At 44.6% G+C, this 15,254-nt stretch overlaps 1 protein-coding gene across 1 annotated transcript in view; it reads left to right on the forward strand.

Annotated features, from left to right (window-relative positions):
- cngb1a (cyclic nucleotide gated channel subunit beta 1a) overlaps positions 1–15,254 on the forward strand; it is a 45,820-nt gene that overhangs the window by 14,124 nt on the left and 16,442 nt on the right. The window contains exons 8-38 of the mRNA XM_076990621.1: positions 157–181; positions 320–493; positions 640–697; positions 808–825; positions 1,340–1,479; positions 1,609–1,666; positions 2,152–2,276; positions 2,386–2,443; positions 2,534–2,560; positions 2,871–2,937; positions 3,347–3,371; positions 6,392–6,524; positions 6,889–6,978; positions 7,260–7,298; positions 9,700–9,784; positions 9,874–9,904; positions 10,844–10,964; positions 11,152–11,241; positions 11,474–11,628; positions 11,731–11,940; positions 12,398–12,606; positions 12,843–12,893; positions 12,972–13,058; positions 13,188–13,252; positions 13,369–13,491; positions 13,685–13,826; positions 14,026–14,185; positions 14,279–14,376; positions 14,497–14,580; positions 14,797–14,915; positions 15,056–15,202. Of these exons, the coding sequence (XP_076846736.1) occupies positions 157–181; positions 320–493; positions 640–697; positions 808–825; positions 1,340–1,479; positions 1,609–1,666; positions 2,152–2,276; positions 2,386–2,443; positions 2,534–2,560; positions 2,871–2,937; positions 3,347–3,371; positions 6,392–6,524; positions 6,889–6,978; positions 7,260–7,298; positions 9,700–9,784; positions 9,874–9,904; positions 10,844–10,964; positions 11,152–11,241; positions 11,474–11,628; positions 11,731–11,940; positions 12,398–12,606; positions 12,843–12,893; positions 12,972–13,058; positions 13,188–13,252; positions 13,369–13,491; positions 13,685–13,826; positions 14,026–14,185; positions 14,279–14,376; positions 14,497–14,580; positions 14,797–14,915; positions 15,056–15,202 (3,014 nt within the window). The remainder of the gene's footprint in view (positions 1–156; positions 182–319; positions 494–639; positions 698–807; positions 826–1,339; positions 1,480–1,608; positions 1,667–2,151; positions 2,277–2,385; positions 2,444–2,533; positions 2,561–2,870; positions 2,938–3,346; positions 3,372–6,391; positions 6,525–6,888; positions 6,979–7,259; positions 7,299–9,699; positions 9,785–9,873; positions 9,905–10,843; positions 10,965–11,151; positions 11,242–11,473; positions 11,629–11,730; positions 11,941–12,397; positions 12,607–12,842; positions 12,894–12,971; positions 13,059–13,187; positions 13,253–13,368; positions 13,492–13,684; positions 13,827–14,025; positions 14,186–14,278; positions 14,377–14,496; positions 14,581–14,796; positions 14,916–15,055; positions 15,203–15,254) is intronic.

The raw sequence follows: 15,254 nt of genomic DNA on the forward strand, positions 1-15,254 counted from the left end.
GTACTATTGTTAATTGTTATCGATATTGTTGCTATTGTTGTTTTTGCTATAATCCTTAGCAATCCTTAGCAAACACCCTTAAACCTAAACAGGTCCGCTATCCGGTGCTATGTAAATAATTTGCTGACATGCTGTGGATGTTGCTTTCTCCCACAGGTAAAAGATGCTAAAGACCAAGTAGGTGGGTCCTTAAATGAATGTGTAAAACATGAGGCTCTATTAGAGGTTATAGCAATGGTGAAGAACACTGCAACACTTCTGTACTATATGCAGCATCAGTAATCTATGAAGAAGGTGATGTAATGCTCTGCCCACATAGCTGTCCCTGTGGTGACGCTAGCTTCTGTTGAAGAGCCTATTGGAGTGGTTGGGTGGATGAAGCAGGGTTTGGAGAAAGTGGCTCCCCAACCAGGAAACCCTCCATCCAGCTCACAACCATCCACTAAGAAGGAGGAGACCCCTGCCTCGAAACCTTCTCCCCAAAAAGCAGAGGGTGAAAATCCATATTTCACAGCATTTTAACAGTTTCTTCTGCCTTGTCTGTTCACTTTGGACTTAATAATTTCATAATTGATCATTAATAATTGAGACTTATTAATGATATTAACCAGGTGATCATGTGTTTATCATTTTGAATAGCACCTCTGCCCACACCAACTGAGACACCTAAAGCAGAAGACATGACTAAATTAACAACGTAGGTGAAGTTGGGTTTGTTTTCTTCACCATGGTTTTTTTTTTTTACTGGAAATTAGTAAGTATTATGAGTACCAACAATGTGTTTGTGTGTATTTGATGGCATATCAGTATGGAAGGAGAATCCAGGTAAGTGGCAGTCTGCTGACATCATTACCCTATGACATAGAGTAATCCAATCATAATCTGATTATTCAAGTGATCATGTAAACCGCCCACTGATTTCTTATATCAAAATATCGCCTAGAAATCACACTAAGAAATTGTAGCTCAGGAATCTGATTTCTCAGTGCATGTACACCCTTACTCTGATTTGTTTGGGATTTCTCAGTCTGCTCATGCATGCAAACATAACCAAGTAGAGTGTAGAGTCCTGGATGCAGTACCTATAAGCTACAGTTGGATCCCACTGAGGGGACAACTCATCTTTAGTCTGAGTGAAACGGTCACCTGAAAGTCCAGCTCAAGCATGGATTAGGTTTACAAAACATTAAGCAATAACAATAACATTTAATAAACATTATTCTTAACAAGGCTTTCAAGACTCTTTCCTCACACTTTCCTTACAAAAGCACATAATCTCTCTCTCTCTCTCTCTCTCTCTCTCTCTCTCTCTCTCTCTCTCTCTCTCTCTCCTTTTCAGTGTAATGGGGTGGATAAAACAGGGTTTGGAGAAGGTGGTTCCCCAACCTGGACTCTGTCCACCGAGCCCAGAACCTTCACCAAAGAAGGAGAAGGAGAAGATGGACCCTGCCCCAGAACCTCCTCCCCAACCAGCACAGGGTACATGGAACTGACAGAATTTCATCCATTTCATAACTTTTATATGCATCATACTCCTGCTCTGTTGTTTGTTGTAGAGATCTTTAAAAAATCTTATTGTCGTTTCAATGCTTTTGTCATTCTGTTTAGCACCTCCTCCCACAACAGCTGAGGCACCTAAAGTAGAGGACAGGGCCAAAGGCACAAAGTAGGTGTAGCTAAACTTGCTTTCACCTCCATGGTTTCACCTTGTTTTTTTAGCAGAAAGGATGTGTTATGAGCTTAAACTGTGCCTGCTTGATGACATGTCAAAGATTCAAAGCTATTTACAGGCATAGGAAACTGAAACAGCTGGACATCTAGTCTGCCTGGAGACATTGCCTACAAAAGATCAGAAAGAGATAAAAGAGAAAGATAAATGCCACTTCAGTATTGAAACTGTTGAATACTTTTTAATACGTTGACTGTTAAATGGTGTAAATAATCATCTCATGTGTCATGTTTATGGCACATTGTGCGATTGACAATATACTTTCCAGAATCTGAATATACATTGGCCTGTAAAGTATGAAAACGTAATGCTTAAAACTTAAGAGCTCAGTACACACACACAATACTCTCTCTCTCTCTCTCTCTCTCTCTCTCTCTCTCTCTCTCTCTCTCTCTCTCTCTCTCTCTCTCTCTCTCTCTCAGGGCGATAGGGTGGATAATGCAGAGTTTTGAGAAGGTAGTACCCCAGCCTCCATCTAGTCCAGAACCTCGTGCTAAGAAGGACAAGCAGACCCCTGCCCTAGAACCACCAACTCAACCAACACAGGGTGTATATCAGAAATGCTGTCCCTTATTCTTCTACCTTTACAATCTCTTATCACAAAGCATTTTAAGTATCTTACTCAAGTTAATTTTAGATTTTGTTATTGTGTTCAGTACCTGTTCACACACCAGCTGAGACACCCAACGTAGAAGAAGGGCTCAAAGGCCAAAGGTGATTGCAACACAATCACACAGCCATGTGGTTTTTCTAATAATCTGTCTGCGTTCTGATAATTAACTGGGTGTTTATATGTTTTCAAAGTCACCACAGCATGGAAGGAGAATCCAGGTAGGTGGCAGCCTACTGACTGCAAACATCTACAACAGTTTTCTGCTGCCATCAAAAACCCAAAGACGCTTGCTAGCATTAGCAACTATTAGCAACAACCAGACTGCAAGGGTGGTCTGCATGGGAGCGTTTCCTTCCAAACTCATAGTGCTTCACTGTTTGAGCTTCTGATTTCACTCTTTTCATTAGACCTCACCCTGCCAGGGCACACAAGCTCTTGCTCAGTACTTTCTGAACCCCATGTTTCTCACCACATATTGCCCCCTGCCATAGACCTTCTGCTATGATGTTGTTTTCTTTCTTCTCCAAGTGTGGCTGGCTGGATCATACAGGGGTTCAGTCGTTTTATGCCACAGCCTGTCCACAAATCAAAGGCGGTAAGAGAATAAGGTTTCTTTCCTTGGTACATCCACTTTCTTCCATGCAAAATAAAAGTTTAGATATCTTCAAACTATTCTTTAAGAAGGATAACTGTTTCCTTCTGAACGGGTTGCTAAGTGGCTGTGGCCTGTTCTATTGCCTTTACTTGTAAATTTAACTTGTAGAACTCTGAATGAGAGATACTTTATTGTTTAATGCAGAGGAAACAAGGGAACATTTTGGTGTTCGTTATTTTAAGAATTCTTAATTGATTCTGAAGGACTGATTCTGCCAGTCTAACCCTAGATTCTAAGAATGGGCTGACTTAACGTGGTTAACCGTTCACACAACATCTCTACCTTATCTACCGTAACTGTGAAATACGTTAATCTTACTCTCTTCTAATGTTGTGCTATCTCTTCACAGGAGACCTCGGATACAGTTCAGAACAGTGAGTTTTCCCTCTCTCCTCCCCTACCACACACACTGCTTAGATCTTGAGAGTTTGGTAATGGTAAATATGACTCTGAACAGATCACAAACTGCATGCTGATGCAATAGTGCCTAAACGTTCCCATAATATTAGCACTGTGCTGGATTTGTGGACTAATAGTGCTGCAACACATTGACAAGATTCTACACTGTATACATGTTTATTGCTTGAATCTCCTGAATTCTTTGACTTGGCTAATCAATTTACAACCATTTGTGGTTGCAGTTACAGTCTTTCTCCAACTGGGGGCACAGTGACCCTGGTATAGAACACTTACTAGCATAAAGGGATGTTGCACAGGTCTAATGATATTTTTGAAGTTTGTAAACTTCAAAATTCATTTTGATTATTATTTTTTTTATAATGTAAAGGATGTGGTCTGTATTGAACGTCCTGTGAAGATTCCTAAATGAGCTTAAGCCCCATTGCAGTGGACACTCCATGCTCTGCATATGTGTGTGTGTGTTATCTGCTCTGACACACTTCAATCAGTTCATGAATGAACATGATAATTATGAACTAGAGCGGAAGAATTATGAATTAGTGGCTAGAGTGATGTAAATATAAATGATGTAAATACCCACACATGAAGAGGCCAGGTGCAGTGTGATGAAGAGGAGGGACAGGTGCATTAGGATGAAGAGGTGGGACAGGTGCAGTATGATGAAGAGGAGGGACAGGTGCAGTATGATGAAGAGGTGGGACAGGTGCAGTATGATGAAGAGGTGGGACAGGTGCAGTATGATGAAGAGGAGGGACAGGTGCATTAGGATGAAGAGGAGGGACAGGTGCATTAGGATGAAGAGGAGGGACAGGTGCATTAGGATGAAGAGGAGGGACAGGTGCAGTATGATGAAGAGGAGGGACAGGTGCATTAGGATGAAGAGGAAGGACAGATGCATTAGGATGAAGAGGAAGGACAGATGCATTAGGATGAAGAGGAGGGACAGGTGCAGTATGATGAAGAGGAGGGACAGGTGCATTAGGATGAAGAGGAAGGACAGATGCATTAGGATGAAGAGGTGGGACAGGTGCAGTATGATGAAGAGGAGGGACAGGTGCAGTATGATGAAGAACAGGGACAGGTGCAGTATGATGAAGAGGAGGGACAGGTGCAGTATGATGAAGAGGAGGGACAGGTGCATTAGAATGAAGAGGAAGGACAGATGCATTAGGATGAAGAGGTGGGACAGGTGCAGTATGATGAAGAGGAGGGACAGGTGCAGTATGATGAAGAGGAGGGACGGGTGCATTAGGATGAAGAGGAGGGACAGGTGCATTAGGATGAAGAGGAGGGACAGGTGCATTAGGATGAAGAGGAGGGACAGGTGCATTAGGATGAAGAGGAGGGACGGGTGGACACACTCTAACTCAGCTCCTCCTCTCCTTCTGTTTCAGGGGAGAAGGTATGAGAACCTCCCTGAACATAAGGAGAAGACGACTGGGAGAGTCACTGATCCCCACAAAGAGGAGGGAGATCTCCCACATCCGCTCCCCACTCACGCAGGCACGGTTGTGCCACACAGACAGCTGGTTTAGGGCTCTGTAGAGCCAGCAGCGGACTGACACTTTGAGCAGCTACGACCCATGATGCATTGGCTATGGCATGACTGTATAGTGCTTTATCAGAGGCCTTTAGTGACAATTGCTGTTCAAGATTAGCTATAGTAGCACAGCAAGCATGTTTACTTGGCTCACCAGTGATTTAGGCAGCATGGTTTTGTACAAAAGGAGTTCACCCTACAGATTAGTGAACTGTACCCTTACCTGCTGAGTCCTGTGCGAGTTTGCTCAGATCCTCCTCATCCCGTGTCAAACTCCAGACTGTTGTTTACATCCCTGTTGTTTTTGCTGTGTTTGCTGCTGGCGTGGCATACGCTCACCTCTTCTGAGAAATGCTTTTTGCATGTACCAATAAATAAACTGTTTTGAAATGCAAAATGTCTGGTGGTGTGGTGGGAGGATAATATACAGGAACCATTTTTAACTTATGAAATTGTCATTTCAGCAGGAAGCATCAGGTTATCTGGTGGTAGTAACTATAGTATCAGACTCTTCATTAACGTCTTGGTTAACTTAATTAATGATTAAGTGGGAGACTATTCACTCCTGATGGTGTGGCTTGAGTAATGAAAAGTTAACTAGATTACCCCAGAGAAAAGAAGCGTGAGTCAGTGGTCTGCAAACATGCAGATTATGAATAAATAATGCTATCTTTAATCTTATTATGAAGTGCTACAGCAGTGTAAAGACAATGTCTGTAAGAAACATATCTGATCATGACCAATGTTTTTGCTATTATAAGATTTTTTCAATACTCTATTAATAGTAAAAAAAATGTCATAAATTACTGGAAATGGGCATTCCAATGGTCGATACTGTGTGTGTGTGTGTGTGTGTGGGTGGGTGTGTGTGGGTGGGTGGGTGTGGTATGTACTCGGTCCATTTCAGAACTTTGACAACTGGATTTAAGATTCATTAGTGACATGAAGTCAGTGACATTTGACAGAACAGAGTAATGTACCATATTTATCAGTGAGTTTAATATTTTGAGGAAATCAGTACAGAAAAGTCAGTATATGAAGAACTTTTGTTCAAAGCTATAGGTGAGAAACAATGAGGAAAGAGCATGGAATACACGTCAGTGCTTACAGAGACCTCTAGTGGTAATGTAAGAAAATACACACCTGTTTCACAACATAATATTATGTTTCAGGTGATAATTATAGCAGTTTTATTTGGGGGCCAGTTGTGAGAATCACACTCTGTCCCACAAGGTTTCTTTGCCCAAAAAATACACCCCCTGCTCATGAAGGACTTAAAAGTAGTGAATATACACGGCTATATGCTAATATACAAATAACTGGATATGTCTGCTCACTTCACATATATGCCTCTTAATCAGTGCCTCTAACAAACCTGAATCCAGTGTTGCTTTTTAGCCTGTCCTTACCTGTGCCTGTCCCCTCTTGCCTCAGTCTGCATCCTGCAGGACGCGTCAGACATGGTTCTGGAGGAGGTGGACCCAGAGCGGGACGACGAGCCTGGTGCCGTGACCCAGAGCACCAAGCGAGAGACTGAGAATGCCGCCAAGGTCTCCATGCAGGAAAGGTGAGGGAGACGTGAGCCTTGTGTGAGTCCACCTGGAGATCCACCTTCCTGCAAAGTTCATTTGCATCCGGATCAGCCGAGCGTGGCGTGTTTTTGAACATGCCTTCACCTGCTGGCTGACGTGAGTTCTGCGTCTCAGAGATTTAAGTTGGAGCTGAATTGAACAAGACGGATCAAAGAGAGTGATCACCCAACAAAACATTAGTAATATCAGAAATTTAACTCATTTTCTTAAAACAATAATTGTAAGTTTTATTTCACATACCTGTTGTCATAAATAGACAAAAACTTTTTATTCTGGCTGCGCACTACATGTCACATCGTGTCACATGGTGTCACATGGTGTTGGCTGTATTGTGTGCAGGCTGGAGCAGGAGTGTCTGAAGGCTGCACTGCAGGAACGAGCTCTCCAGCTGGAGGAGCAGAACATCCTCAGAGCCATGGAGCATGAAGAGTGTGGAGAACACACACACACAAATACATACACACTCACACACCCACACTCAAACACACACACACACACACATACCTACACACACACACACACACACACACACACACACACACACATATACCTACACACACATACACATACCTACACACACATACCTATACACATGCACATACACACACACACACACACACACACACACACACACACACACACACACACACACACACACACATGCATGTTCACAAATGCTCAGTTTTCACCTGCGCGTTTGTTTTGCATAGACTATCCAACATCCAGGAAGAGAATGAAGAAGACTATGAGTAAGTTCTTCCTCTCTTTCCACTGGCCTCTCTCCTGACGTTCCTTCATGCCCCGATGTTTCACTGGTGCAGCCAACCCACATGCAGTCAAACCAACTGGTTGGCCATAGGAAAAGACCCTGAGTAAATGAATCTCTTCTATGAGCTATATCTTTATGGGTATTCATTTGATTTCACCTTCAACTGTCATGCAGCAGTGTTCACAAAAACACTGCTGTAACAAACACTGCTGTAACAAACACTGCTGTAACAAAGCAGCAACATGTCTGATTCACTCTTCGCTTCTTTGTAAAATAAGACAAATCTCTGGCAAATCTGCTGATGATCTGCAGGTCTGGACAAAATGCCAGAGATCGCACCGCTTTGAGGACCTGGGCTCTAACACAAACCTGAAACAGAAGGCCTTGCTTAGATATGGAACAGATCTGCTTTAACACTGACATCTGGAGAATACAAGCGTTGATCCTGCCTGACTCTATGAGCCTGTGCAAGCCTTTCTAGCTGTGCTGGAGACCTCTGCATCATGATCTACTGTGTAGCTCACAATAGAGCTTCAGGATCTTTACAGAGATTAAGAATGATTCTTTTTTTTAAATCTCAACTAATGTCTTTGAAATACACTACATTGCCAAAGGTATTCGGTCATCCAGATGTTCAGAATCAGGTGTTCCAATCACTTCCACGGACACAGGTGTATAAAATTAAGCAACTAGGCATCCAGTTTTACAAACATTTGTGAAAGAATGAGTCGCTCTCAGGAGCTCAGTGAATTCCAGCGTGGAACTGTGATAGGATGTCACCTGTGCAACAAATCCAGTCGTGAAATTTCCTCGCTCCTAAATATTCCACAGTCAACTGTCAGCTGTATTATAAGAAAATGGAAGTGTTTGGGAATGACAGCAACTCAGTCATTAAGTGGTAGGACACGTAAACTGACAGAGCGGGTTTAGCAGATGCTGAAGCACATAGGGCAAAGAGGTCGCCAACTTTCTGTAGTGTCAGTCACTAGAACAGTCAAGAACAGTGCACAGAGAGCTTCATGGAATGGGTTTCCATAGTCGAGCAGATGAATCCAAGCCATACATCACCATGTGCAATGAAGTGTCAGATGCAGTGGTGTAAAACACGCCACCACTGAACTCTAGAGCAGAGGAGGTGCGTTCTCTGAAGTGACGAATCACGCTTCTCCATCTGGCAATCTGATGGACGCGTCTGGGTTTGGCGGTTGCCAGGAGAACGGTACTTGTCTGACTGCATTGTGCCAAGTGTAAAGTTTGGTGGTGTGGGGTTGTATTTCAGGAGCTGGGCTTGGCCCCTTAGTTCCAGTGAATGCTTCAGTATACCAAGACATTTCCAAGCTCCCAATTTTGTAGGAACAGTTTGGAGCTGGCCCCTTCCTCTTCCAACATGACTGTGCACCAGTGTACAAAGCAAGGTCCATAAAAACATGGATGGCAGAGTCTGGTGTGGATGAACTTGACTGGCCTGCACAGAGTCCTGACCTCAACCCAGTAGAACACCTTTGGGATGAATTAGAGAGGAGACTGAGAGCCAGTTCTTCTTGTCCAATATCAGTATGTGACCTCACAAATGTGCTTCTGGAAGAATGGTCAATAATCCCCATAAACACACTTCTAAACTTTGTGGACCTCCTAAACCTTGTGGCCTTCCCAGAAGAGTTGAAGCTGTTCTAGCTGCAAATGATGGACCAATGTCATATTGAACTCTATGGATTATGAATGGGATGTCACTTAAGCTCATATGTGAGTCAAGGAAGGTGAGTGAATACTTATGGCAATATAGTATATATACAAAGGCACAAAGAGGCACTTTCCTTCTTTTAAAAAGAATGGGTGTTTTTTTTCTCTGCATCATTAAACTTATGGGTTAGAATGGGAGGTACAGAACAGATGTTTGAGAAAAGAAAGTCCAGTATGTTTCTTCTCTTCTGTACAGCTTTCTTCAGCTTCTGTACAGCTGATCCCAGCGTTGTGTTCCTTGGCCCCATAAACGGCCCATCTATTTATGTCATATTCTGGTTTTGACATCATTTTTGAGAAATGACCTCAGGGGCTAAGGACCAGCTTTGTGCTGTTCCGCATAAACCAGATGTTAAACTATCTCCTCCCTTGTGAAACCATGCCGCCCGCACAGTGAGTGTTTAGTGCAACAGATTGTTTATAGTACAGACAGACTGCTGTAGTCTGGCATGAAATAACCCTTAATGTGCAACGTTAAAGCATCTTCTTTGTTTTGCTGGGTTTTTCTGTTTTCTGCAAATTGCTCATCAGTATAAATGGAGTAGATATTGATAAATGCTACTTTTGAATGGGTTTTCAGGTATTGTGATTGGTGGGTTCGGTTGTTGTGTAAATGCTCACTCTCAAACATCTCTCTGCAGGAGTCTGGGCCCCACTGAACATCTTCAATTCAATGAGCCTGAGGTTCTACACGTGACCACCGAGTCCCAACGTGAACTTATCCGGGTAACAACATATAATGTGGTAAAGTCAGCCAGCAAACATAGTTTCATAATTCAGACTGATTAACTAACCATCATTTCCTGGTTATACAGAAAGAAGAGGCTTTGGAAGACGGACATGGAGGTTTGTAGTGACCATAAACTTTGTGTTTTGTAAATGTAAAATACCTGACAATCTATTGATTGAATGCTCTGATATAGATATTGATGTTTATTATGTGTTTTTATATTACTTTTCTACACAATATAAGCCATTTCCTCTAATTAATTATATTTAAAGTAAAATTAAAAAGTAGTCTATCTCCTGTTAAAGTTCCTTGTTAAAAGAAGCAGTGCTGTCACTAGCTGAGACTGAGCGCCAGACCGACATGTTTGTTTGGCTTCCTAACCCAATTAAATTAAAATTAATTAATTAACCCACATAACTCCACCGTACTTGGTTGTCTGACCAGCTGCAGCGTCCTCTAGCTGCCCCGCAGTAAAGCGCTGGATCCCACGCCTCCCGCACGCCTCTCGGTGCCTCAGTAGCTTCAACCATCTGCTGAAGAGGAGCAGCTTTGCCTCTCCTAAACTGGCCTCGCTTTGCCAGGAGCTGACGCAGGTCCCCAAACAGGCTCGCCAGCGCTGCCAGAGAGCTCTCCTGCAGCTCTCCTCCGTAGGACACAAGAGCAGAGGAACGTAGAGGAACGTAGACCTGCACTTAGAGTGTGTAGACAGCTAGTGTGTTAGCAGCCTTCTCATTGCATAGTCCAAAGCTCCACAGTGAACCCATCGATGCCTGCTTGATTCCCGAGGAGCTTTGGCCTCAGACCTTCTCCTTATGCAGAGAGACAGCGGTGCTTACACAGATGAACTCGTGGCATGGTAACCTGGCCCGTGTCGTGCTTGGACACACTGTGCAATATTGTGCTGTGACGTACTTCCTGTTTTGTACCATGTGATGAATATCTGGTATTTGATTTGGCGTCCTTACGTCTTGAGTTCCCTTTAAATTAGTTTATGTGACGATACTGGTGCAAATCCTTCATAAAAGACATTTGTGGTGTAATCCATTTCTGGAAAGACATTCCAGCAGCAGCCACTGATGGACGTTTGGGTGAATGTCCACATGCAAACAAAGAGAGGGACGAAGAAGCATCTGCAGCCACTGTACCCCATATCATTGAACCTCAAGAGTCCGACAGGTGAGACTCATGCTGTGTGGGGGTCACTGGGGCACAGAAGGCACCAGACTACAACTATAACTACAACTACAACCATCATCTGTGACTCCCCCCAGCGTTACTAGTGCAGAAACAGCTCGTATTTTGGCTCTCTGCAGTTCCACTGTATTTTTGCTTAGCTTGTTCATTTGCACGTCTGCCAATCCAGCAAAATGCTCCAGCCAGAAGATGAAGCCCTGGGCGATCTGGAAGAGGAGGATCTGCCCGCCCAGGCTGGCCTTCTCACCGCACATCAGGAGTGAGTGACGTGCCACACCGCTCCATTCCTTTAAAAACCTGCCACCAGTCAACATGCTGTTAGCTGCCACTGTTGACCTCATGAAAACCTCATGGCTGTGTTCAGTGGCATCGTTAAACTCGTGGCTGTGTTCAGTGGCATCGTTAAACTCTTGGCTGTGTTCAGTACCAGAACTTTTGTTTTCTTCGGCAGATACTGTGTCTTTTTTTTATCGTGTTCTGTGTATTTGCAGCAGGGACTCCGAGAGGCCTCCATCTGCTGCCAGCCAGACCAGCGTGGTGGTGAACGAACGCCTGCAGGAGCTGGTCAAGCTCTTTAAGGCACGGACAGAAAGGAGCAAAGAGAGGCTGGTCGACCCAGACGAGTCTGAGGAGGACGACCCCTCGAGTGAGTGTGTGTCCAGACATGTATTAAGGTCTTTTTGAGGACCGCACATGCCCGAGCGCCAAAATACGTCTCTGTGCTGAGGTTAAGATGTCGCGTCCACAGCACCTGCCAAAAAAGCCAGCGACGCTCCACCACCACCCCCTCCTCCACCCGAGGAGAAGGACGATGCCGCAGCTGATGGCGAGGAGGACGAGGAACGTTCCCTTGAGATCATGGGCTACCAGGTGAAGGTGCCCAAAATGCCCAAGATGCCAGACTGGATGAGGGCCATACTGGCGTATCGCTTCCCTTCCAGCATTGACCCCTACACTGGTAAGACCAGACACGATGAAGTACCTACCACTAAATCAGTTATGTTTCTATTAAAGCGGATGAACGGGAGGGTTCCATTTGATTTTTAGGACTTAATGCTAGCTTCAGACACCCTGCCTGTGTGCTCCCCTCAAGACTCTAGTGGTATCCTGTGTCACTGAGTAGCCCTGCGAACGTTTTGTTCAGTGGTTTCCAGTCTCAGTCCGTGAGCAGGCTATGTACGCCCTTAACATTTTGTGCTCATTCTCCTCAAACACCACTCACCTGCCTCTTGAAGAGATCGGTGATGACCTGACAGGTCGATTCAGATACGTAACGATGAAAAAAAAAACGTGCTTCGTGGAACCAAATGGACTGTGGAACACGAGTCAAAGATCGTAGTTTACATATAAATGCCCCCTCTCTGTTTGCCACAGAAGGATGAAGGATCAGATTTTGTTATGTTTCCACCTGGCAGATTTGACCTACGTTGTGTGGCTGTTCATCGTGACCTGCGCGTGGAACTGGAACGTCTGGCTGATCCCCGTACGCTGGGTGTTCCCCTACCAGACCCCTCAGAACATACACCTGTGGCTGCTGGCGGACTACCTGTGCGACACCATCTACGTCCTGGACATCCTGGTCTTCCAACCACGCCTTCAGTTTGTCCGAGGGGGGGACATTGTGGTGCGTAGGCCGAGGTGGACGCAGGCCCAAACATGCATTCGCATTTATAAAGGATGTGATGTCACGTCAGGAATTCCTTGTCTGAGAATCTGTGTATTTACTGTAAATGACACAAGCCAACATACAGATGAACACAGTTGTATACTGCACAGACCACACAAACAATATACTCTCCATACTCACCAACATACTGTGTGTAGTTAACTGATGTGTCTGTTTTGTTATGGCTGTTTCAGTGTGACAAAAAGGATATGAGAGAAAATTACATGAAAACTGAGCGATTTAAGGTGAGCACCAGATAAAAGGCATGAATTCCTGTCTGTCTGTCTGTCTGGCATATAACTGATGCTGTCTGTATGTTTTAGATGGATGTGATCAGTCTCTTCCCCTTAGACATCCTGTACTTTTTCACAGGAGTGAAATCTGTTTTGCGCTTTCCTCGCCTTCTAAAGGTAAGTGCTCTTCAATAGGTACACACACACACACACACACACACACACACACACACACAAGCTCTGAATATGCCTAAATATGCCTTTTGATTACCAGTCACGCTAACAGTACATTAATAACTCCTACAGTACATGGCATTCTTTGAATTCAATGATCGCCTGGAGGCTGTGATGAAAAAAGCCTACATTTACAGGTAAGAGTTCAGGACACGACCTTCAGTGAGTGGAGGATTTCAGTTCCTCTGTGGTACCTTGCTTTTGGGTTCTGGTTGTCTCAGGTTTCTCTTGCTTTTCTGTGTCTTTCTCTCAGAGTGATTCGGACATCTGCATACCTGATCTATTCTCTACACTGCAATGCCTGTATGTTCTACTGGGGCTCCGATTATGAAGGACTAGGGTCCACTAAATGGGTCTATGATGGCAGAGGAAACAGGTGACCACCTCAACACAACTCCTCACTCCAGCACTGCACATTATAAACGAACCCGTTTCATCAATCTCGATGTAATACATTAGGAAATGAATGTTCTCTCTGTGTGTGTGTGTGTGTGTGTGTGTGTGTGTGTGTGTGTGTGTGTGTGTGTGTGTGTGTGTGTGTGTGTGTTATGCACCCATGTTTCACACAGTTATATCCGCTGCTACTACTTTGCAATAAAAACGCTGATCACCATTGGAGGGTTGCCAGATCCCACCACTGTCTTTGAAATTGTGTTTCAAATGGTTAATTACTTTGTGGGAGTCTTTGCTTTCTCGATCATGATTGGTCAGGTGAGTGACATATGGTCAGGTTAAAAGAGATAGAAACCACTGAAATTAAAGGTGCACATACTCATTGCCAGTTGTCTGTGTGTGTGTGTGTGTGTGTGTGTGTGTGTGTGTGTGTGTGTGTGTGTGTGTGTGTGTGTGTGTGTGTGTGTGTGTGTGTGTGTGTGTGTGTGTGTGTGTGTACCTGTGTCTACCTGTGTAGATGAGGGATGTAGTTGGAGCTGCCACTGCAGGTCCAGCATACTACAGGTCATGCGTGGACAGCACGGTGAACTACATGACGTCCTACCGTATCCCTCGTGAGATCCAAAACCGTGTGAAAGTCTGGTACGATTACACATGGCAATCCCAAGGCATGCTGGGTAAGCTCAAATTTGATGATCAACATAGTGAGTGGATTACATATTGAACCATGTCAGTAGTCAAAGGGAATCACTCTGTCTTCCTCTGTTTAGACGAGCAAGAGTTACTCATGCAACTACCCGATAAGATGCGTCTGGACATTGCGGTGGATGTGAATTACACCATTGTCAGTAAAGTAGCTCTCTTTCAAGTGAGTCTCTGCTAAGGACCATAAATAAGGACCCTGAACTAAGACACTCAGCCACACTCACACGTGAGATTCAGACCGTGTCCGCACCCAACCTTGTCTCTGTCCCTGTCTCATTCTCAGGGTTGTGACAGACAGATGATATTTGACATGTTAAAGAGGCTAAAGTCTGTGGTCTACCTCCCAGGAGACTACGTCTGTAAGAAGGTGAGGTCCCCGATCACAGATGACCGTAAAGATGCCTCTCCCATGTCATCCTTAATATCTTCCTTCACTGTTTATCTTTTTGGTTTGAGCTTCTAAGAGTCTCTGGGCAACAGATGTTAAGGTCATAGACATCTGGTATTAGTGGAAAACACTTAGTTCTGTAGTACTTCATGCTGGAGGTGTAAAACCGCCTCCTGATCCTCCTCTGGCTGGCAGGGTGAGATTGGCAGGGAGATGTACATCATCAAGGCCGGGGAGGTGCAGGTTGTGGGAGGACCCGACGGGAAGACCGTGTTCGTGACTCTGAGAGCGGGTTCCGTGTTTGGGGAAATCAGGTGAAGCTTCTGCGGCCGTAGACCACCACTGTGCAACCTAATCCTCGAGGATCCCCTCAGGTTCCCCTGGTGCAAAGGGGGTGTCCTGTTGCATGTGAAACTGTGACATTGTGAAGGGGGTTGTGTGTTGTCTCCGTCAGCTTGCTGGCAGTCGGAGGCGGGAACAGGCGTACAGCTAACGTGGTGGCTCACGGCTTTGCTAACCTCTTCATCCTGGATAAGAAGGACCTAGCAGAGATCCTGGTGCACTACCCTGAGTCCCAGAAACTACTGCGCAAGAAGGCCAAGTGAGGGAAAACGGTCTCAGATGTGATTAAAACAAACACACACACACACACA

Source organism: Brachyhypopomus gauderio, chromosome 2 (genome assembly GCF_052324685.1).
Source record: "Brachyhypopomus gauderio isolate BG-103 chromosome 2, BGAUD_0.2, whole genome shotgun sequence".
Lineage (NCBI taxonomy): Eukaryota > Metazoa > Chordata > Actinopteri > Gymnotiformes > Hypopomidae > Brachyhypopomus > Brachyhypopomus gauderio.